This window comes from Charadrius vociferus, unplaced genomic scaffold (assembly GCF_000708025.1).
Source record: "Charadrius vociferus isolate BGI_N301 unplaced genomic scaffold, ASM70802v2 scaffold132, whole genome shotgun sequence".
Taxonomy (NCBI): Eukaryota; Metazoa; Chordata; class Aves; order Charadriiformes; family Charadriidae; genus Charadrius; species Charadrius vociferus.
Genome location: NW_009647028.1, coordinates 696,277 through 720,260, shown reverse-complemented (window position 1 = coordinate 720,260; position 23,984 = coordinate 696,277). Strand labels below are relative to the sequence as shown.

Genomic DNA, 23,984 nt, shown 5'->3' with positions numbered 1-23,984 from the left:
CCATCTACTGAACATAGCAAAAGAGTTCCGTAAGGCTGCAGTCTGTGTTCGCTTTTCTTTTTTACGAGAAGCAGAAGGCAGGGAAAAGCAGCTCATAAAACCAAAACAAACGCTCATGGGCAGACTGGGAGGAAACCTTCCTGCATCAGCAAGGCTGGTGCTCACCTACCTGTAACCACACTGTTCTGGTCACTGTTCCTTGTATTAGACCTTCTATGGCTTGAAAGCCTCCGTGATAAGACTAAAAGATTGCAGGAGTGAATTGCTATCGGAAAAAAAACTGTCTAGAACTAAAGTTTTGGGGATGAGGTAGAGAGTTCCCACCCCCTGCCTACCCTCGCTCTGCAATCGTAACCTCTTCACAGGCACTCTGTTACGCTGCCGTAACTTTCAGTGTAAAAAGTTTAATGTGAATAAAATCGCTGCACTGTAACTGATTTACACTGCTTCTTGTCTGCTTTGTTGAAATTTGCCTCCATTTTCTTCACCTCCTAGCGCAAGGGAAACCTGACAGGAGTGCTGCCCTGCAGCTGTACCGATACGCACCGCGTCAGCAGAGGACAGCTGGAAAGAAAGCCACGTTTGAGATAAGCAGGCAGTTTTGGCAATCAAAACAGAGGAGAAAGCGAAGGGTTCCTACTCTTTTAGTGTTCTCCAGAGAGTGGGATAGCACTTCAGTTCCTGATTACACTCTAAAGATGCATTAATGTCATTCTGGATAATAGCAGCTAACCGCAAAGCGCAACTGAAGGCTGTTAATGGATCCAGAGCCGTGGTCATGCTGCTCTTACGTTGTTGCTACAGAGAAGTTTCCATTACTAACCTTGCTCTGTTGGACTTGTTAATTATGGAGTGACACAATGCAACAGTGCAGAACTAAAAGCAGGAACTATCTTTTAAAAAGCCGGGTAGCCTAAAATACAAACATGCTGAGCCTAAAGCTTCGGCCGCGTTGGGGAAGCGCTACGCATTCTGCTGGGAAAATTCAGATGGCAAGTCCCACGGCAACGTGAGCTTTGTGTACTTCTTGGTACACAGAGGGGAGGATGAGAAAAACTATACTTAACCCAGTTCCTGCTTCTTTATGTAAAGTATGATGGTCCCGTCCCGCCTTCAGTTCCCAAAAGCAGTTGTTTTGAGGACCTGTATCAAGCTCGGGATAAATCCCAAAGGCAACAGACTGACAGCAGCAGAGAAAAGGAAGGCTCAGATTTTGCTGTTAAAGGATAGAACTGTTCAAAGCATCTCTAGTATCACATGGGCATTAAAATTCCTTGCTCCGCTCACCGAAGGGCTGCTCTGCCGCCTTGCAGCTAGCAGAAATGATTTCTCCTAAAATGCAGCTGTAAGGAGGGCACAACTAAATTATTCAGAGCATGGCTGCTGTCATATGAAAACAATTTAAATTTAGCATTGCAGCTGACCTTACCGTCTTTTCCGACAAGGCTTGCTCTTTGGGGTTTTTTCCTGCAATCTCTCCCCCCATGCTGGGCAACCCAAATTCTCAAGGGAGAACTCTCATCATGTGAGCACAGAGCTTCACTGAGGCTCGTTTTTCCTGTTTCTCAGCAAACGATGAGGAATTTGGCAGACACTTTTGCTGCTGCAGTTAGCCTGCTTCCGGAAGAACCAGCGCTTGCCTTCCTGTGGGCCAGCTTGGCGACTTTCTTAGCTACCACATCGAAGCTTATGCTTAAAAATAGGTTGGACTCAAGAAATACAAAGAGCGATCCTGGGATCAGAAGGTGAACGCTCCCAGAGAAGCCGGCTCAGTGGCCAACACAGGCTGTTAGCCCGGCGCAGCAGGTCTGCGTGTCGACAGAGCCATCTCCTCCAGACAAACCAGCTCCCCTCCGTGACGCAGCTCCCCCGTGGTTCACAACCACCGGTGCCCTGTGACCATGACAGTGGCCTGCTGTCTTGGCTTCCTTTCTTCAGCCTCGAGAAACCATTTACAGCATCTTGCCCTTGTGAAACGGGGAGCGACGAGCCCACGGCTCCAGGCTGTGCCAGTCCCAAGCCCGGCTGACTGCTCTGCACTTGCCCTGGTGAGGTGTGCTACCTTCACCCCTTCTCCCAGCCTCGTACCACTGACCTTACTACAGCCTGTGCAGGGCTTCCTCAGGCACTCCCCAAGTTCAGCCACCGGAAGGGTTTGACCCTCTTGGGCGTGCAGGATGCTGACTCCCCACCGCCAGCTTTTCTAAACATACCAGATGCCTCAGCACCCTTCTGCAGGACTTACACCCAAACACTGAAGACTACCAACCCTCTGGAGAGATGGATCCTCCAGAGGGACCTCCATCCTCCGGTCTCTTGCAGTAAGCTGTGGCCACAACTAACAGTAGCTACGCAGAAACCTGTTGACTGCTGCAACATTTCCTTGGGACAAGGTAGAGACCACGTGCTAAAATCATTAACGGAAAACAGCTGCGTTTAGACTAACTGACAGTGGGGTGAAGCCACTGTGGGTCAGGGGAAAGGGCAGGTCCCTCTCCCCACAAGTCAGCAGGCAGCACTGGAGATGATCTGCACCTGCCTGTCCCGACCAGAGTCCATCCTAGTCCGCTGCCTGCCGGCTCTTGCGCTTTTCTTTCCTCTGTTCCTCATCCCCTGTTGGTGCTGAGGTCTCCTCGGGGCTTGTTTCTGAGCCCGGCTCCGGTTCCAGAGGCAGCGAGGGAGGCTTTGCAAGCGGAGCTGATGCTCCCGCACCTGGGGAGAGAACACGGTTATAGTTACTGTATGTCTTCATTCTTTCTGCCCTTCCAGGCAGCACGGAGATGCAGAACAATCCCAGCTATTAATTACTCTTGGATTTCTTCTGTCTAGCTTTAGCTTATCAACAGCACTCAACTCTTACGAGTTATCCAGCCAGAGACTTTGCAGTACCCCAAGTTCTGCTGAAGGCAAGCTGAGGTACAGGATCTCGTTCAGCTGGGCTGCTCTGAGAAGTCGTACAAACTTCGGGATTAACTCGTGCTTTGGAAGGGAAAATAGTTCCACTGAAGCTGGTTTATACTCAAGCTGGAGCCGAGCCCGCAGTATCATTTTCAGTTCACAGTTTTAGCAAACTCAGGCAGAGTCTCCAGCCAGTTAAAGTAGCTACTTAAAAAGTAAAATCAAAACAGGGTAATTCCATGCTGAAGTTGTTTCTACGCTTAGATTTAGGCTGACAACTGATGTTATGAACCAGCTCCCTTCTCTGATGTGGATGATAGAAGTCCTGCAGGTCTTCAGTCCTTCCAAACGCCTGTATGTTTTATTTTTCAGCTTTCCTGACTAAGTCTTGCCTGCATGGAAAGTCTTTCTGTGCATGAGAAATGGAACAGGTCCTCAGGGGTGCCAAAGAGAGGGGCCTGGATTACACAACCTCTCGCCTGGCTCAGTCCAGAGGAAACAAGACTGAGAGTGAGAGAAAATCACCACACTGAGCAGTATCTCTAGCGCGTTCCTCCTCTGAAGCCAAGGGGTGAGAGGAGGTCAGGCGAATAAGGGTGGCCCAGGAGATGCTCCTCCCCAGCCCCAGCAAGAAGCAGCACGTACAGATACTGGCCTGAGCCTTCTAAGGCTGATGCTGCCGCCTGAGCAACCTTCAGTCCAGTGGCCTGCACGAAAAGGTAATTCAGCAACATCTGCAAGGGAGGGACCTGGCTGGACGGCTTCAAGGCAGTCCAGTTGCAGTTTATTTTTGTAACAGAAAATATAAAGCGCTTCAGGAAATTGTCCATCATTTCCCTTCTCTCCAGCAGCCCATCTCCCTCTGTATGTGCATGTCAGCTCTTCCCAAAGGAAGACAAGAGGTCTGGTTTCTGAAACCCCCTCCTTCCCGGAGCAAGATCTCAATCCCAGGCTCATGGAGTCTTGCCCATGATGGCTCAGATAGGAAAGGGAACTTTATTGACACTCCACTCCCCCACAAAAGCAGGATAGTATAATGCACCGCAGAGAGCATCTTCCTTCCACACTTCCTTAACTCAGAAAACTGGGAAAGCTATCACCAAATGTTGACATAACTACTGCGTAAGCAAGTTCCTAAACACGCGTTGTAGCTCTGTATTCAAAGAGGGATTTCTCTTCTCCCCTTCTCCCCTCCCACAGTCCTACTTTAAAGAGAAGGAAAAGAGAAGTACCTGGGGGAAGCTGCATGGTTCTCCCGTACCCCGCAGCTGAGGACATGGCTTGACCCAGGGCCTGGTTAGAGCCCAAAGGCTGCTGAGTGCTGGAGGATTTCCCTGATGGAGCAGCTCGCTGCTTGGATTTAGACTCTTTAGAAGGCTTAGTCCAGACGAGACTCTCCCCCACCTGCAGGGCAGCTCCCATCTTCTGGGCAACCTCCACCATCTTCTCAAGAAACAAAAAGGAGATCCTTGTAAACAGGAGCGCTTCAGACAACAATACAGTCAACAACAACACACAAAAAAAAACCAACGCGCTGTGCTGAGCTGGCTACTGCCTTGGTGCTCGAGGGAAACATCCCCGCTAATTCATTCCCTTAATTAAGAGGGAATCTTGTCTTGCTGTGTATTGATTGAAGAACTGGGCTTCAAAGAGCTGAAATGAAGCAAGCAGCTCTCAGCAGGCGACTGCTCTACTCAGAAAATCTCATAAGCAGAATTTCTTCCTAATAATTGGACTCTAAAGTCAAATTTCCTCCTTGTTTGTTGCCAGCCTTACTGGGGCTACTTAGCTCCCGCTGACAACTGTTAGGCACATACCTCCGGGTCAAAGTCAAGTGTACTGCTCTCCTTCACCGCATTGACCTTCTTCTCCATCTCCTGGTACTGGCAGAGGGCTCCCTTCTTGTCGCCCTGGTTATACAGCAGGACAGCGTAGTTCAGGTTGACCAGGGGGTTGCACCTGCAGCAAACACACGGGACGCACCGTATTCACAGTGGGAACGCTTATCCTGACTTGACTAAGGCCAAGATGTGCCCAAGCAGCAAAGCTGGAGACACCTTACTGTCTGGCACAGACAAACCATGGGGTGCCCTCACCCCAAATCCGATGAGGGGCTGCACAGCCAGAGTCCTTTGGGAACACGATAGAGTCCCACGTGCTGGGTGAGAGCAAATTATCCCAGTATCAATGACAATATAAACAACTCTGCCAACCGCCTTACCCCCACAAGGCTCTTCTCTGCACTTGGGGGCCATCCCAGGACTGTCCTTAGGAAGCGCCTGGTGTCCCAGCCCCTTGCTCCAGGGGCAGGGAGAGCAGCGACGGGGGCTTTCATCACGCTGCGAAAGCTGATCTCTGCTCAGACTTATCTCAAGCCCAGTTTGTAGGAGAGCAGCTTGTCGTGGGATGGGGCAGTGGAACAAACTCATCCTTATTGATTCTATTTTACAACCCAACATGCTACAGAAAATGCTGTTTACATTTCATTTTCCTCACCTCTTCTCTCTCGTTCACTCAGTAAAAGCATACATAATTGTGTGCACTGTTATACAGAAACAGTAGGCAATACCCATTAACGCAGGACTCGAAGAGAAGCCCAGCACCGCAGATAACGCTGTTATCCTGCACAGTCCTGCCTCCCTTCCTGAGGCAGAACATAGGAAGATTTCAAAAAGGCAGAATTGCTCCATATATTCTCATTTTCCACAGTATCCATTTTCTTCACAAGGATACATTAACCCTGAGCAGCAACTTTTCATCTGGCACAGCCAGGAGTGTGAGCAAACTAAATCGCAGGGAATGAGCGAGCTGACTCCCTTGGCTCTGTAATTGGTAAGTGAAGCTCTCGGAGATCTGATCCTTCCTTAATTGCCTGACAAACTGCTCTGACCAGTCTTTAGCGGTCTGAATTTCACCCTTATTTTGGAAAAGAAAAACGCATGGGTATTACCTGACAAAGAAATGAAATGCAAGAGGGCCACCGGCCCCAGCAGGGGAGCTCCTGCAGACGCTCAGGAGCTCGTCCAGGCTGCAGGATGAGACCTGGAGGAGCAGAGGGTGCGCTTGGCTGGAGCGCGGGATGTGCTGTCCAGGGGTGCATGGAAGAGTGCCGTCTGCTCACAGCTTCCTGCGGAGGAGCCGCACGCGTGTGTCTGTCACCGCACAGAGGGCAGTGAGAGATGCTTTGTGCAGTTTGCTTGATAAATGCGAGCGAGGGACGGGTGCCCTCTCCTGGAGTCTGGCAGGGATAACTGGAGCCATCCAAGGGCTCCAGCACCCACGCCTGGGGGGCCAAGACAGAGAGAGCATCCTCTGTGAGAAGTGCAGGAGGGAAGGCTGCTGCTAACGCTGTTCAATAAATAGAAAAGCGTCATCTGCAGGCCTTGACTATCCATCCTCGGTAAGTTCTATGGCAGCGCTGCAAGAAGGAAGACTATTAGAAGAAATCTGATAGCATTTATAACTATTGGTTTGCCTTTAACTGAGAAACTGGAACATGGATCCTGCCACAAAAAAAACACCACCACCCAACTCCTCACTGTCTTTGCCAAAGCAAAGGAACAAACGCATGAAAAAATAAATAACAAAACCCCATCTCTTCTGGGGGAAAAAAAACAAAAAAGCCAAAAAAGAAAATAGAAAAACCCAAACCCAGACAATAAAACACTGAAAACAGAGACCAGACAGATCTGAGAACAGCCAGGTTTAAAATTAAATGAACCTTATCAAGCTAATTCGCCTTCAAGAGCTGAGAAGCAGTATGACAGGCAGAAAAATCAATAGCTAAATAACCACAGAAAGAAAGGAGAGCTATGAGCTAGAACCAGTACTAAGAAGAAACACCTTTTTTTAAAGATTTTTCCAAGACGCTTTCCATTCCAGACCCCAGCAGGGCACCTCGGCCAAATGTCACAGCACTGCTATAAAAGTATTTATGGCAGTGGAAACAAACACGGCTACCTTCATCCCAGCCAAACCGTTCGTAATATGCCAGCAAAGAAAGCCTGTGGGGACATGGATTCAGCCGCACAATAACCGTCTAAAATATATGACATGTTGGCTGAACAAGCCTAACAAAGTCTGGATGTTCCTCCCAGCAGTCCACTTTTTGCTTTGATGAGGGTTTATTTTCCCAGTAAGACTATACAGCTGTAGCATCACAGCAGTCCCAAATATTTAGGCAAAGTTGTAGAGCTAAATTTCTAGTCCTTCGCTTTGATCGAAGCACGCAAATTTCATGACTAAGCATTCTGAGCAATCTTTAAGGTCCTCTACTGCCTTGCTAGGCGTGGAAGGGTGACGAGGAAAGCCAGGCAAAGGAGCTGCCGGGACTTAGTCGGTGATGTTGGTAGGAACGACCGATGCTCAACTGCAAAACGCTCTCGCGCTGCAATACATTGATACATCTTTAACCATAGTTTGCACAGGTTCGGTTCCTCTGAGGAGGCTGCACAGACCTTCTGATGTTTGAAACAGATGTAGGAATAATACTTAAACCCACTTGGTAATTCTGTTGATGCGTAAGGATGAAGAGCTTCTGTGCCAGATGTGTGCTGGGCTAACTGAGGCCAGAGCTCCGGCACGCGTGTAAGCCACGTAATTCCCAGTAAACACCTCAGAGCACTTCAGCACCTCTTCGCAAACAGAACTGCACTACATTGTCAAACACTATTTTTTAGAAACCTGCCGCCCTTCATTATGGGTTTAGGAACTTCCAGAATCCCCAAAATTAAGCCTGGCCGGTGCACCTAGGTTAGGAGGAGAGAGGAAAAGCGACCGGCATCTCCTCACGCCACCTTGTGGTGGCCACTGCAGATGGGAAGAGTGGTTTTGCCACAGCTCTGCCGCCAGCATACAGACTCCTGGACTCAGGAGCACTGCGCTGGCTGCTCTAAGTGTGCAAATACTCACAGTAAATTGGGGAGAAGAATCACCATCTAATCACCTACTAGTTAAAATACCAAAAGGCAAAAAGAAAGGTAAAGAAAAACAGACCCAGGGAGCCAAACTATTCATAAATTTGAGACCAACTTGTTTTTCTGACTGAAACAATGAAATACTGCATGGTTCATTTTAAAGTTTCTGAAATAAAGTGCTGTGATTTTAAGAGCTAGATTGCAAACACAGACATTGTTAACAAAATGGAGGGGAAAAGGCTACACTGCTGCCCTTTTATATGCCCACGTTATCCCAGCTAAAATCTTCCCTCTGCCCAGTTCAGCACAGGCTTTATCCCAAGCCTCTCATCGCCCTGCAGACTGCTCAAACTTTGGGTTACAAAATATTCTGGGGTGGCTGGTTTTCTTCTCATGAATCTGCTTCACTGTGTATAAATATTCACTGCAATCCAAAGTCATCACCACTGACTCACCAACTAAACAGCAAAATAAAAACCAGCTTTAGGTTGGCCTGAAACAAAATTCCTCTTTCATTTTTCAGAGCTGATCTGAATTTATTAAATAATAATTAAAAAAAGAGGTGTTTTTTAAACAGGGACTTGCACAGCTGCAGGAATAAAAATGTTTCCCTACTGCAAACCATTTAGGGTCAAAGTAGAGAGAGGGACAAAACACGCAAAGGAAACCAGGCGAGGGAGGCAAAGCAACGCGATCGAACTGCCAGCGAAGATGAAGACTTACTTGTCCAGTGCCACGGCTTGCTCGTAGGAACGTTTTGCATTCTCAACATCTTCAAGGTTTGTCAGGGCAACTGTACCAAAGCAAAACGTACACACGCAAGTCGACACTTCGCAAGGACTTCATTTTTAGGACAATTCTGAATGTCGTTACATCATAACATAAATCGGTGCTAGCAGGATTCACCCCACTGCTGCCAGGATTCACCCCACTAATCTCACATCTGACAAATATTTGTCTCGCTTGATCCCAAAAATGTCCAGTGCTGGAAATCCACACCCACTCCTTAGGCAACCCAAACCCAAACTCTTACACGTAGAAAATATTTTCTAATGTTTAATCTGGATCTGACTGCAATTTAACCTTACGATTCACCACAGAGAGAGAACAGATGATTCAGACTTTAGACTCATCAGTGCCCTCCTGGGGAACAGCTTCTTACTATAGCCTTTATCCAATATCTGTTTACTTCAGCCCAAACTTTCTGCCTCTCTCCAACGTTGCATCCCCTAAGCTGGATATCCACCGGAGCTGGGTAACGGAGCGTTGCGTACCTGCCAGGAGCATGTACAGCTCTCCCATCTTGGGCTGGAAGTTGATGGCAGCGCTAAGGAAGTGGAAAGCAGACGCGTACTGCTGCATCGTGAGGTGGACTAACCCCAAATTGTACAAGATCTTCCAGTCAAAGGGAGCCAAGTAGTTTGCCCGCTTCAGGCAGCTGATAGCCTTCAAGAAAGGAATAAGCGTGCTGTAACACGGCCCACCCAGAACAGATCTCCCATCTCTGCCACAAGAGGAATCTTGTTCTTGCGTGAAGTCAGCTACAGGTGAAAAAAGAAAGGAAACCAGATACTTACTGCTACGTATTTCTTCTTCCCGAAGAAGCACATCCCAATGTTGTTCCACAGCGGGGGGCTTTCAGGCACGGTGCTGGCTACCACCCTGTATTTGGAGAGGGCAACATCATAATCTCCATGGGCCTGCATCATGCTGCCAGCCGCCAAGGTAGCCTTTGAGAGAAGACAAGTGACCAGCTGAGGAACTGCATTTCCCCACATATAGCAAGAAGATAACAGGACAAAATTAATAAAGCCATTTCAAGAGCAACCATTTAACTTTTCTGGGTGTTTCCTTCTAGGGGCTGCCAAGACTAACAGTGGGGAGCAGATGTGGACTCTAGAATCTCCTAACATACAGGAGAAGACAGGGTAAAGAAGGGACTCGAGTCTGTTTCTTCCTGCACCACCTCGATCATAACTGTCTTGGAAATATTGCAAGGTGACAAGTGTTTAGAGTATGTTTTGGGGTGACAGTAGTATCCCCTAGAGTCGAAGTCTCTGAGAAGACCTATGCACTAATAGTTTCTTTTCACCAACAAGGACAGCTAGAAGTAGTTCTGGTGCAAGTTAACCAGAGAGTAAAACATATGCAAGCAAGACATAGCAGCAAAGCTAGCCTAGTTCACACCGACTGATACTGCAAATGAATGGAAATATGCATGGGGGGAAAAAAAGCAAGTGATTGCAACTCACTGTATTTAAACCACACTAGTTAAGTACTTTATAATATTCCATAGTGACAAGTAAGATTTGTAAGTGTAAAGATGTTTTCAGAATAACATTCAGCTTGCATTCATATATCATTTGTCAACCCCACATTTCAATACTCTACATCGTTAACATCGTACGGAAGGAAAAAGAGGCAGAGAGAAACGAAGCAACATGGCTAAAAAGGGAAGCAGTTTCACCGTCAGGAATGGAACCTAGATGCCAAGCTCGGCCTTCCAGACCAGAGCCGAGGAAAAGTCACATTTGTATACAGCAGCTAGAAGCACAGACAGTTATTAGCAGATGAGAGAATAATATATAACGGAATATCACCTGTATCTGCGCTCAGGAGTCACAGGGACCCAGGAACAGCTCTTGGGATTTTTGAAACAATGCCTACAACATTTGCCTTGCAAAGTAAATTCCCTTTGTTTTCATTTGTTTGCGACTTCAGATTAAAAACCAAAGCCATCAATTTAACATCCCATATTCTGCCTCCTCCCCTCTCCCTACCTCCACACACATCCAACGCCCTACCCAGGGAAAGGTCCCAGAAATGTATTTCGGATTAAGCTTTCTGGGCATGATCCTTTTCAGCCTCTCCAGGCTAAGACCCTGACAAAGCTCTGATACTGGAATTAGCTTTAAGAGGTGTCTCATCATCATTCAGCTGGTTCGTTTCCATTCCTCATGGTACCTTGTAGTTGCCTGGGTCGTAAGTAAGTGCGTTTCCAAGGTGTTCAAAAGCCTTCTGGTAATCCCCAAGCTGGGAAAAGAAGTAAATAAGCATCAGAAATTCAGGAGTAAGGGGGGTTAAGAAGAAGAGCACGTGTTTTTCGGGCACTAGAGTTTCTGGTTCAGTTAAAACAAATATTCAGAAAAGTGAATTTTACAGTGCTCCCATTACACACACATGTTCTTGTTTGATAATTTACACAACAGTTTCATTTACAAAACAGATTTATTTTGCTGGGCTGGATTCACTGTTCTGACCAAACCGAAGTATTCCGTATAGTTTGTGCTCTGACTTTGCTGTACAGACGCGAGCTCTGGGGTGATATTTCTCTGCTTCTTCCTCTCTTCCAGAAAAGAGGCCAACAAATTGCTACTCTGCACATCCTCGATTCCCTCACCACAACTTCCTCACTCCCCAGGGCACTTTATTCATGGGAAAAAGCGTCCCCTTGTCTTCTAATGGACTGCAAGTGTCAGTGGGCATGACTGTGTCCGTATATAAGCACATGACTGCTTGGAATCCCTTAAATCCTACCGGTTTCAATTGAGTTACACCAGAATTGTACCAGTCCAAACAGGATAAAATTCTGGATACTGGTGTCCGTTTTTGGTCACAAAGATTCATGAGAAGCCCATCTGTCACTCCAGCATTTGTACTGATGCATCAGAGCCCAGCGCCTTCTGTAATTAATAGCAAGTGGGAAAGCTGTAGAAGCATCTTTAAAACTCTGGAGGGTGTGTATGCATCCAGAGGGACATGACAAACTGAACAAATGAATCGCAGCACAGAGAACTGGGGGCCAAATTTACAGGGCAAATGTTATACTCGCACGACTTCTACCTTACAGATTCCCCTTTCCATGTCATATTCCCTTCTAAATCTACGCATACTCACTTAAGACATCCAAGGCTCCTATTGAATTTCCCTGTCTCTAGAGCACAACAACATTTTTCAAGACCGACATTTTATTCTTGAGCATCTAAACAATTAGGGAAACGGGTAAGGATCTTTCCCAATCAGCACTTGGTGCAAGTTTTCTAGCCCATCAGGCAGTACTGCCTATTCTTCTTTGCTTGTTCACTCCTTGGGAAGCTTACTTTTGGAATAATCGGATGGTCCTTCCCATACATTTTACAGACGCGAGTGATAAGCATGCCTTTGTAATTTAAATCGATTCCGATTGTCTTCGATGGTGCATTAACACTAACAATTTCATGGCTGCTCTTGTAGGCGAATATGACTTGCTAGACTCCTGCTCCAGAAACAAGGTAATGAGTAGTCATGTTTTGTTATACTTGGAGGATTTATAACAGAATTAGGGCGGTTGCCAAACAGAATTCCTGCTCTGGCTCAGGTCCAGGAAATCAACTTGCTTTTAGCAGCAAAAGGAAAAAAGAAGATACAGAAAAGCAAGCTCTGTCATATTAAATGCAGTCTTTAGAGAAACGTGCAAGTCATAGAAAGGGGGATAGAAATTAACTCTGTAAAAAAATCCTTGGTCATTTTGAAAATAATTAAGTTCATGTAATAGCTAACAGTCTTCAGTACCTGCAAGTAAAGTAACCCCAGTGTTGTAAGGAGGTCTGTGTTTTCTGGAGAAAACCTGTAATACAAAAGCCGGAGAGCTGTGTTGTTTATTAGCCCTTCTAGAATAAGGCAAAAAAGAACAGAACATGGAATAACGCTGCTACATTACACTAATATCACTCCGGGAAATAAACTGTTACTATTAAACGCAAATATTAGAACAATTGCCACCATGGGGACTTCCTTTGAACAATATTACACCTAGATATAAATGAGAAGTTGACACGGCTCTGTGAAATAGATCTGGATGCACAGTAAGATAACGTGGTTTTGCTAAGCTTCAGAGAGAGTGTGCATCAGTGACCTGGAAATACAAAATGGGATTTTCCATCGTCTCCCATAAACCACCCTGTAAATCCACCCCAAGCCTCTTGGGCCATGTCAGACAGGCAATCCTCAGCATTTCTCACGGATCCTACACACGCTCATCGTCAGACCTTTAATGCACCCTATAAAAAGATTACGAACCCAGTTTCACCGACCAGCTGTGGACTGCTCCCCACGGCTTTGTGCTACGCCGCAGCCCACAGACCCGAGTGCTCAGCCAGGCACTACCTGCTGATGTATCCCTGGCCATACACACCACTCCGTTCAGCACAGAGAAGCTTGAAAAAATCCATCCCAAGAGCTTTCAAGTACTGTATGCAACTCCCAATCCTTCACGGCTAGTACGAGGTTCACACAGCAATATTGCGAACCCTTTTAAAAGCACCCCCATTCCCAGTAGCTTTTGAAGACACAAATAGGATGAAAACAACAAAGAAAAAGCAGAAAGAGATACTGCATTTGTGACCTCGCTCACCTTAACAGAAGTTTTCAATTCCTTGCTATCAAGACTTAAGAAATCTAATATGCACACTCACACTGGCATCTTTACACCTCAACCAGAACAAAACCGCCTGTGCCTGATGGCATATAACCACAGAGCAACGACAGACTATCCCGGAGCTGGTAACAAACAGCAGGCAAAATCTAACAGGCAGATGAGAACAAAAGAGAAAAAAAAAATTAAAAAACAGGAGTGAGGAAGAGGGGAGGGCAGGGGGCACTGAGATAAGACATATAAGATGCTTAGCAAGGATTATTTACGTAATAAACATTCTAGATTAGTCCAAAAGTCTATCCAACCTAATATACTGTCAGGCAGCAGCCAGAAGCAGATGTGTAAGGAAATAGTATGTGAAAAGAGCCAGTACGAAATGTAGATCCTGTACTGGCTTCCAGCACGCTCCTGCCTTTCTTTAGTGTTTGCCTCCATTACAAAACTCCATTTTCAAAGGATTGGTAAATCAGACGCTGAGAATGCCCTAAAATAAGATAGATCGGTACTGAGAAACAGTGACGGGGTGGGAGAAACTCACTGTGCACCAACCCATCTCTAGTCTGCCTACTCACACCCTTTCAAACATAAATCAATGCAAGTGAAAACAGCGTGTGAAACCCAGCGACCGATTTTTGACAGACGATCGGGGTTAGAGAGACACCCGGGGTTAGATCTTTTTGGTAGATAAACCTTTGGGATTTATGAAGTCAGTTTTGGATCGGGTTTGCTCCCAGGCATCTCTATCCATTTGTTTTTCCACTTTTTTTTGGCAGACCTTCAAACAGCTACCTTCTTCCCTGACACATTGTCAGCAGGAGGAGGACTACAGCTGAGAGCAGGGACAGCTGAAGAGCTTGAAAGTGCCAGCTTTGCACAGAGACACTATAATTACCATTAGATTTTTAATCATGTCCTCAATTCAGATCTGGGACTCCAATCAAATTTCTCTTGGCATAGGATGGAACATGGGCAGATAGAAAAAGGGATATATCCTTACTCTACGGCTTTCTTATAGACTTCAATGGCTTTATCCGTCTCCCCCTCCAATAGGTGAATTTTCCCCAGCATCATGTAGGTCAGATCGTGTCTGTTGAGCTCCAGGGCATTGTTTAGCTGGTCTCGTGCCTAAACACACAACCACGGAGAATAAAAAAAAAAACATAGCAAGTGATTACAGAGTCCTCAGTGAAGCAACAGCCCAAGAGCAATCCCCAGCAGCTAGCGAAAGGGAACAGCTAACCCCCCCAGAGCTCGGAGAACCCTGCTAGCAAAACCCAATCCAGCTAATTGTTGAAACGAGTTCTGCATCCGGAGCCACGTGCTTTTAGGGACAGAAAAAGGCAATGCGGCATGCTTCAAGCCCAGAGAAGAGGCAATGACCTCCCAAGGAGGAGAGAAGCACGGGCCTGTTCCTCTATTTGAATTTGTTTGGTTGGAGGGAATCTCCAGATTTGTTAGGTTAACAGGTACATTACAGTTTATTTTTCGCTAAAATGCTTATTCCAGCAACGAGCACGGATTGCCAAGTAAACAAGAGGAGTGAATCAGCTCTTGTCAGGCACACTCCAATCCCCTGCAATGGGAGACACTTGGAAGCATGTCTTCCTCTTACTTCCTCAGGCCTTGCCAGCAGGACAGAAAAGTATGTTTGCTGCCTCTGAACACATGATACATTAGAAAGAGAAATGCTGACACAGTAATGGAGTTCTGCAATACGGGATATCTGTTTCCAGCAACTACTGAAGAGACAGTCATTCCAAGGGCTTCATTGTATTTTAGACATCCTCATGGAAGTACGGCTGCCCAGGGTGACCAGTACATCTCAGACTTACGGAAAAACTGAGAAGACAGCAGGTTCCAGTTTGGAAGGCATTACTGCAGACAACAAATCCCAAGAATGAACCTATACTCCAGAGCTCCTTGCTTTACAGCGATGCCTCGAAGAGGGAACGCAGCAGGGGTTTGCTGCGAGCGCCACAGCACTCCACCAGAAAGAGCAGCAGGGAGCAGTTGATCCAAAGTGGAAACAAAAGTTTTCTAAATGCTGGGTTTTTTCTCTTACAGAATAACCCCACAGGATCAGAGACAGCTCAGCGCTCACCACGAGCACCTAGGGCAGGGTGAAGTGAAGAGCTGAACATGGCATGCTCAGACCTGGGAATAAAACTCCGTATCAAGCTTCAAAGTTCTCTATTAGCTACAAAGCTAATAAAGTCAGTGCTGCCCACACTGCAGCTATGCTCTTTTGTGACTTTTGCTCCAGGTTTGGTGGAGTTTCAGACGTAGGAGGAAATCCTTTCCATGAAGGAAAAAAAAACAACCCTTTCCTTTTCTTCCAGCAAACCAACCCTGTAACTCTTCCCGCTGAACCCTGCCAGACCCAAGGGGCAGCAAGTTTTCCTTCGCAAACTCTCTGCACGAGGTGCAGCAGTTTGAGCCGTATGCTGGGGAAACGGTTTAGGACTTCATCATCACACTTCTCTTTCTTCAAGAAGATGGAACTGGCATGCTCTACGGATTGCTGCTCCTCACCAAACCAGCAGTGTTTGTGGTTCTGGTTTCAAAAGGCTCGGAAACAGAAGAGGCTCTTGTTGGAGCACAGCTGGTTTTCTGTCTGTTTAGTTTGAGGAGGCTCTTTGAGGTTTCTCAAATGTTCCCCTTAAAACCAGAAATGCTCTCTGAAATATCCGAGTTCAGAAAAAGCCTCCTGGCCAGCAACAAGGCTAACCTCAGTTTCACTCTTATCCAACTTCACTAACTTGCAGCCGACTCAAAGTAATTCAACATGCAAATGAAAACCAAGACAGCTCACAAACTTTTCCTCCCAGAAACAAACCCTGAAGCAAAAAAAACTTCCTTAATACCTATCACTGCAAATGACCCACTTCAAACTCCCAGAGAGCGCGAAATTTCTGGGAACGCTGCTTCCCACGTGTCAGGTAGGTAAGACAAGCATTTGCATTACCTTGTTGAAGTGTTTCAGGTACATGTAGCACACACCCAGGTTGTGGCTGATCTCCTGTAACAAAAAACACAACAAAACCCCCAAAAGCAAATGAGCATGAGGTCTGAGATACGTGTTACAGAATTTGTCGGTGGTAACAGTCATCACTGACCTGGATGGGGACACCTCTGTGCCTGCCCACACCCTTCTGGCTTTCTAGATCAAGTAAACCTATAAATTCAAGTTGCTTCAGGAACCTACAGAGTTTAAGTGTGATTGGACACAAAAGACTACAGGCCACCAGGAGAAAGAAATACACAGATGGCAATGGTCTCTTTGGAGAAGAAGGAACAAAGACTGGTTTCTTCACCGAGATGTGATTTAGTTCCCAGGGAGATCTCTGACGCCAGGTAAGCTGGCTTCTCGGTGGCTCTCAATCTAGCTGTACACTCATTAGGATATGCAAAATGCTGCACCCAGCTGAACAAATTTTGAAGATGTGCCTAATTTTCCAAAATAGAAGTTGAGCACGAGAAGGGCTGATATCCCTCTGGCATCTTAAAACAATTTTGCAACAGAGTAGGAAGATCCCTTGGGGATCCTGACCACGGTAGTGACACTGTAGGGAGCAATCATGCCTCTAATTCATCACCAAAAGTTTAACAGAGAATCTACTTCCCACCTTCCCCGCCCTGGCACATCCCGGGGACCTGAAAAGCAAGGCACACTAGTTCCTCTTTTCTATTCTGGTGGGCATTTCACTGCTTCATCAGTTTAGACAGCCTTAACCTTTAAAAGGAAACACACTTATTTCCCCATTAACCCTCTTAGAATGGTATTTTCCTCCACACAGTCTCTCCAACTGCGGAGAACAGTAATGAATCGGTAACTCCTGGGCACTGCGACTTGCAGAATGAGACAGCGCAAGGGAAGAGCACAGGCTGGCTCCTCTTCCAGTGCTGAGCCCGGTATGGGCCACAGCTCACCAAAATACCCACTGAAGGCTGCCTGCTGTGCCTGCAGATAGGGTTTATAGGCATGCCTAGCACATACTGCAGGTAGCTTGGTTAGCTACGGCAACGCAGACTTGAAAGAAGACCCACGGTATAAAACGTTTCCGAGTTGTCTGACACAGGATAAGTTGAGTAATACCAAACGTATCCTTGTATCATGTCTGACTTTGAGATGTACCGAGCAGCAGAAGTCCGGCTAAAGTCAGCGAGTGCCTGATGTCTCAGGGAATGAGATCACGTGTAGCAAGTCTATCTTGGAAACAACACTTCCACAGGCTTGCAGAAGGCTGCCCACAGCTAATTGCATGCCATGTCCTCTCTCCTCTCACCCACTGTCACACGTTTCCCTTTGCAATGCTCTTCCTTCACATTTTGTCTTCTTATATAGAAGAGCTAATTTAATTATTGCTCCTGTCGCTATCAGCCTACGTTTTGCCAAAACAGGTAATGCTTGGTAGGCAACAAGTAACCCCCTCGGCTAGTTTGAGGGTAGTCTTTTCCAATAGTGTTTTGCATTACAAAACCATTCCCAATTACTCAAGTAAGTTTTAATGATAACTGAGGGTTTCCAAACAGGGACCTACCTCCCATATTTTCCTTAATGTAATGTAGCTCTTTGTACTGTATATGGCTATGTTAATACTAATACTTTGCAAAGCTCAAACACGTTGCTCAGTTCTCTGTGCCCCGAGACAAGGTGTGGGATTTTGCAAGCAGAAATGACACCTTGCTCCTCTTATCCAAGCCAGAGGCTGCAGCGGCTCATCTCTGCTCGTCAGCCTCTGCTAAAAAGCAATGCCTCTCAGTCCCACAGCTCCCCCTTCGCTCAGACCGCGGGCAGCATCAGCTCACCCCTGCTTGGAACAGGTTCGCAGCTGTGTTCATAAAACTGCACAAACATCTACATACTACAATAACCTGCAACTCACTGAAACACTTACCCAGTCCTTTTCATCGAGTTTAGCTGCTTCGTTGTACACTTCAATGGCTGCCTTGTGTTTCCCCAAAAGAAACCTGTGAAAGCATTTCAATTTTTATTTTTTCTCGCTCTGAAACCCTGCTGTGCAACCACTGTCACCTTTGCCAGTGAGAAATGACGCTATTTGCTCGTTCTCCGGAGACCCGCGTGAGAAGCCCTGAGAAGTTTACAATCTCGGCAATATTACAACCTGAGCACTGCTCCCTTTCGGGGCCAAAGTCATCAATCCTGCGAGATGCTGAGGCGCTCCCTGACGTTACCGGAGAGGCAAGGAACGAATTCGCAGGCTCTGCAGTCTGCCTTTGTCTCAAAGGAAAAAGACAGGACACCCAGAGACAGAAAGGGGTCTGTAGGGCAAGTCAGCACCCTTAGCTCTGGCGCTGGAGATCAGTGTGTTACCTCTCTTGCTTAAAGCACAGAGGAAAAGAAAATACAATGGCTGCCAGGCAGATAACAGAGATTCTGCTTTTAACAGTAGCCCACGCTTCTGGAAACCAACTCAAGTGTTGATAAGGAGGGAAGCATGTTTGGAATTAAGCAGCCTGGGATTTTGCTTGATGCCTGGGAGAAAAACAAAACATGGAAGGTCCTGGGTGGCACATCAAAGAGAAACAATAAAACACCACTCACAGCGATCGTGCCACCTGCTTGAGGTTGTCAGCGCTTCGAGGGTTCAGAATGGAACATGTCTGAAAAAGTTCAAGAGATTCTTGAATTTTCCCCTCCAAGCGAAATATCAAAGCTGTAAGACAACATATACCAGGCAAATTAGTCCATTATCTGCAGGAAAAATGCGCCTCTCTGACAGCAGGGAAAGAAAGGGGAGTACAGATATATTATAACAACGCTTATTTGGTCTTTCCCCCTCCTGCAGCAACCTCAGGCAGAAGCCATGTCTGAAGGTAGAATGACAACACGCGCAAAGGACTCGTGGTTGCTTGGAATAATTTCTGTTCTTTAGAACAAAGGCAGCTTCAAACCCTGGCAAATTGGCCGTTAAGATGAGGTCTGGATTTCGCACACACCCCCCATTTTCCACTGGCTGTAGTACGTCCTTGGCCAACAAATTTCTGCTGTCCCCCACCACAGCACTTTGAATTGCGATGCCAAGTTTTGGGCACATTTTTTAGGGGACGGAGGGCAGGACAAGAGGAGGAAGATCACTTAAAGCAAACAGGAAAACAGCAATCACCTGAGGCAGGTAGCTCTAACAGAAAAGATGCATCTGTAATGCAATCAAACACACAACCCAAGCTCACACCAACACACTGAAGGTCAAGAGCCCGCAGTCCACGGAGGAATGGGTGACAAACTCGTTGATACAGAGAAAACAGAAAATCTAACGTGCCCATCCATGTGAAAATCCCAAACTTCTAAACTAGACCTAGCAAGTAGAAAAAAAAACCAACTCTTTTTTATATATGAATTTTATATGTTTCTATCATCTGTTCCTCTTCTTATCTCTGTATCTCAAATCAGAAGTAACTTGCTTTAGCAAAATGAAGACTTTTGGCAGCCTCTTGCGACATACCTTGAACGTAGACTGCATATTCACACAGCCCATGAGACTCCTGGAGCTGTTCTTTGATGACAGCCTGAAATGACAAAGTGCAGAGAGTAGATAACAAACGCAGACTCCCTCACCAAAAAGTCCGTTAGCGAAAACCCCATTACTAAACTGCAGAACAACAACTTTCAGAAGAATATAAACCCTTCAAATATTTTAATAAAGGCAGTCCCTACGGAAGAAAATTGATTTCTGACTGACAAAATACCTTCTGCAACGTTGATTTGGAGAATTCTTTTGTATGCGTTACATATAGCTGTGCTATATCTATGTTTATTGCAGAATGCCCTCATATAACTTGATTTCAAACATCGTGCAACATGTTGACGGATCACCTTCTGTGATCATAAAGGCGGTGGTATCACACAGGACATGACAACTACAACATTTGTTTAATCAGAATTTGCGCTTAGAAAAGTCAGCATTAATATAAAATTTATGGCTGGTTACTGCAATATACTATATTAAAATGCTATAAGAGTGGTAAACTGTCATCATTTTAACAAAGCTAAGGACAGAGATTCAGTTTCAGTTACAGAAACCACAACCCCATATACAGTAAAGGCACTGGACTGCAGCTGGGACAAGTACAAGAGTGCACAGAAGAGTGCAAGCTCGTCACCGTGTGTGAAGAGCACTGTGCCAGGAATACTGTAGCCCTTTTAGTATTTCTCCGTTCATTCCTATTACCAAAGATAATTAGATATTACCTGGGGAAAATGCCACAAGGAATCTCTGAAAGCATCCTCTGCTGATAAGGGTATCTACTTTAGCCCCTTTGTGAAGAAATAAATTGAATTGGAGCAACTGCAGCTGAGTCAATGAAAGCCAAATGAACAAACAACCAGTACATGGGAAAAGGAAGGGGGAAAAAAAACTGATGAAAATGTAAATTCTCACTGGCTGCATTCATGCAGCTGACTGTTTGGGGTGCGGGTGCAGTTTGGCTATATTCCAGAGTCACGCATGACCCAAAATTATAAAACTGGTCGAAAAGAGTGCCCTTTGGGAGGGTGAGCACTGTGGGGACGAACCAAGAGTATGACTTCTGTTCTGAGACTCCTCTTTTGCTTGGAAGTGGAAGAGACAAAGGGGGAAAGAAAGATGTCTGGACTAGCAATATCCTGGTGCTCATCTGGCACTTCCGTACGATCAGTACCAGCATTCCCTGCCTCCGAGATGAATATGAACAAATGACCTGAAAACAAGGAGGAAAATTGAACCCCAAATATAGCACATGGAAGGAAAGCGGGGTGTAGGCAAGGAGGGTTATTTTTGACAATCCTCACTCGTGAAAAGAAAACTAAAGAGAGGAAGGAAACAGTCTTGGCTGCTCTTCCCCTCAGATCTGTATCTGCTAATATATCTATATTATACTCTGTACAAAGTACATTATTATAAGACATTCACCTCAGACATAACCAAGCATCTCCTGAACACAGATACTCTATATTGCTCCATCTACATAAAACCAGTTTCTCAGAGCAAGAGAGGGCAATAGAGAGCTATCTTTTCGAGAGATCTGATTAATTTTATAAGCCCTAAAAAATCCCACGGCAAAAGGCCTTGAGCTGAGAAATATGATCTGTAATCCCAGCTTTTCCTCCCAAGTTTATTTAACTCGCCGACAGAATTTAGACATACTGGCAGGAGACCAACCAGCATGAGCGATTTTAATTAATTAAAAGCATCTGGTAATTTTAATAATTCCTTCCTCGCACATAACAGAAGCGGAAGATTTCTGTTGTGAAAAAAAAAAGCACAGTTAGATGGCAGGGCTGGAATTGATGCTGCAAGCAGAAAACACAGTTTATTAACTTTGCATGCGAAGAGCAAGAGCCGAGTGATGATCGGTACTTAGCAGGGCCTGTCCCTCCACTCCCCCCGCTCCCCTCTGCCCCTGCAATCGCAGGGGATGCTGCAGCCACAGGCTCTGGGGGATGCCTTGCACCTTGCTGGGTTAGGAGGAGAGGCGAATCAAACAGGCAGCATTATTAATCTCTCCCTGTAACGAGCAGCAAAATTTGTCAAGAGCTTGGCAACACCAAAATAGACACAGGAGTGGCACTGTAAGGGTTAACGTCAATTTAATGCCTTCACTTTGGGGAGCTAATGTTGGCAAACAGTTTTTTTCTTGGTCTTTTACATCATCGAAAAATACAGGAGCTTTTAAAATCATGTTAGAGACGTGGCATTTCAAAGCACTGAGTGGGAAAGGGGGTCTAGCAAGATTCAGACCAAAATTAATGGTATCACAGGGCACTCGTTTCTTAGCCGAGTCTTAAGAGAAAATTAATGGACTTTAATGAATGCCCAAACTATACTGATATCAAGGAGTTTACAGCAATTTAAGGCATTGGGGATACTGTCAATAACTCTTCCATTTTTGAAGGTATTATCCCCAAACAGCACATTTGGGACTGTCTGTGCTTATCACGTGTAAGGGGAAGCACCCAGGGCATCCAGGTGAGATCCGTAACCTCACATAAGACCAGTGCAAAGAGAGAGACGACCAGAGGGCAGCTCAGCCCACTGAAGATCTGAATCGCCTTTTGGATGTGCCTATTGCTCCTCAGGGACTGCAGAAGCATCCTGGCATGCTGAGGCTCCTACCTTCTTTGGGACAAATCCAGGCCTCCAAGCACACATCCATCACATCTGGGCAAAAGGATGATGAGACCATTTAACCTGCTATAGTTTGGAGCAAAACTCTTCCACCTTTACTGCAAATCCCCTACTTTGAGAGTAAAAGGCTTTGCTGCCTTTTACTTTGCCAGCTACTGTGAAGTTGGCCTGCCAAGCAAAAGGGCATTAGCTGTCTTCTCTCAATTTTTTTTCCCGTGTTTTGCTTGCTTCCATGACTGATTTAGATGTAGAGAAGTCAACGTTGCCATTATATCATCCATTTGGTTATTTTCTTTGTTTTCCTAAGCTGTACCTCTTTTCCGCACTCTGTGATTCTACATCACATCACAGCAACAGTAAAAGTACACAATCAGAGACCAAACAAATGCAGTCAGATCAGCAGAAAAGGGAAACAACTTTCTATTTAGATTCCTAGTCCAACTTTTGTTTACATCTATTTAAACCAAGATCTGAGAGGAAATCACTCTGCTGATGATACAACCCTCCGGCTCCATTAATTAAGAGCTAAATTAATTTCCTCTGGCCTGCCACTTTCCTAAGCACCCCCAGGAGTTCTCCAACAGCGAGAGACAAGTCCTGACCCACCCCACTGTTTCAGAAGGAAAACTGTCTTTTCAGATCTTCTTTGCACATGACAGAAGCAGAAAGGCAACTCTTATTCCCCTCCTCCTGCCCACTGGCACATCATCTTCAATAGCGTGTGTTCATTTTATCAGGAAAACACACCATTTAATAGATTTGCTATTTCCTTAGTCCACTTACCCCTATAATCCCAAATCAAACAACCACTTCCAAGCCACCCACCAAACCCAGGAGAAATTAAAGGGTGCAATGTATCACGTGTAAAATGAAAGAACTGCGTGCAAGGGTAACCAAGATCTTTTTTTTTGGACTTGGTGGTAATGTTTTATTCAACTGAAGTGTTTTTCATAGCGTCTCTATAGTACCATTGAGAGACCTGCACTATGGAACTGTGTTATTATCAGTTTGGAAGACCCTATTCATCACTTGGAACAAGAGAGGTTTGCGATTTCCATTTTTCCACTCCCGAAGAGGTACTGAGCTCACAGATTGCTCCAGAGAACTGCACGCGTGAATCCTGAAGGTAGCCAACAATTTGAGAACATGAAAGTTATTTCACTTGTATTTTCTCTTGGTTCTCTTATTCCAAAAGAAGTCAGGAAAGAGGGTGGTTTGAAAACTGGTATGAAAACTGTCGTTTCGTAACGTTAGTAAAATACTTCCTAATGCAAAGTCTCAAAAGCAGCTCTTACCTTACACTCGTCGTAGTCTCTGCGAACATACAGCAGATAAATCAACCAGTTTTTCCTCTCTAGGATTGGTAACTCCGGTGCTACATGCAAAATATTAAGAGAACACAGGAAATGAGACTAATCAGCAGAGAAACTGGGCACAGCACAGAGATATTCTGAACCACTCGATCTGCAAGCACAACTAATTCAAGAACGGCAATTGCACCAGGCAGTGCAATTAATTATTTGACTTGGAGCCTGGAATGTGGGCATACAACCAGTATCCAGTTTCATTTTACTTCTCAAAATGATGAATAAAACGTGTTGCTCAAGATAGACACTAAATAAGACTTCT

At 45.6% G+C, this 23,984-nt stretch overlaps 1 protein-coding gene across 1 annotated transcript; it reads right to left on the bottom strand.

Moving 5' to 3' along the window:
* Positions 1-2,560: 2,560 nt before the first annotated feature.
* BBS4 (Bardet-Biedl syndrome 4) lies at positions 2,561-23,679 on the bottom strand. Its single transcript, XM_009895555.1, has 14 exons — positions 23,651-23,679; positions 19,695-19,758; positions 18,794-18,852; positions 18,126-18,198; positions 16,193-16,246; positions 14,225-14,352; positions 12,366-12,420; positions 10,779-10,847; positions 9,392-9,544; positions 9,089-9,260; positions 8,538-8,607; positions 4,716-4,857; positions 4,131-4,341; positions 2,561-2,712 (listed from the first exon to the last, which is right to left on the bottom strand). The coding sequence occupies exons 1-14, from the start codon at positions 23,677-23,679 to the stop codon at positions 2,561-2,563; spliced, it is 1,431 nt and encodes a 476-aa protein (XP_009893857.1).
* Between the last annotated feature and the right edge of the window lie 305 nt (positions 23,680-23,984).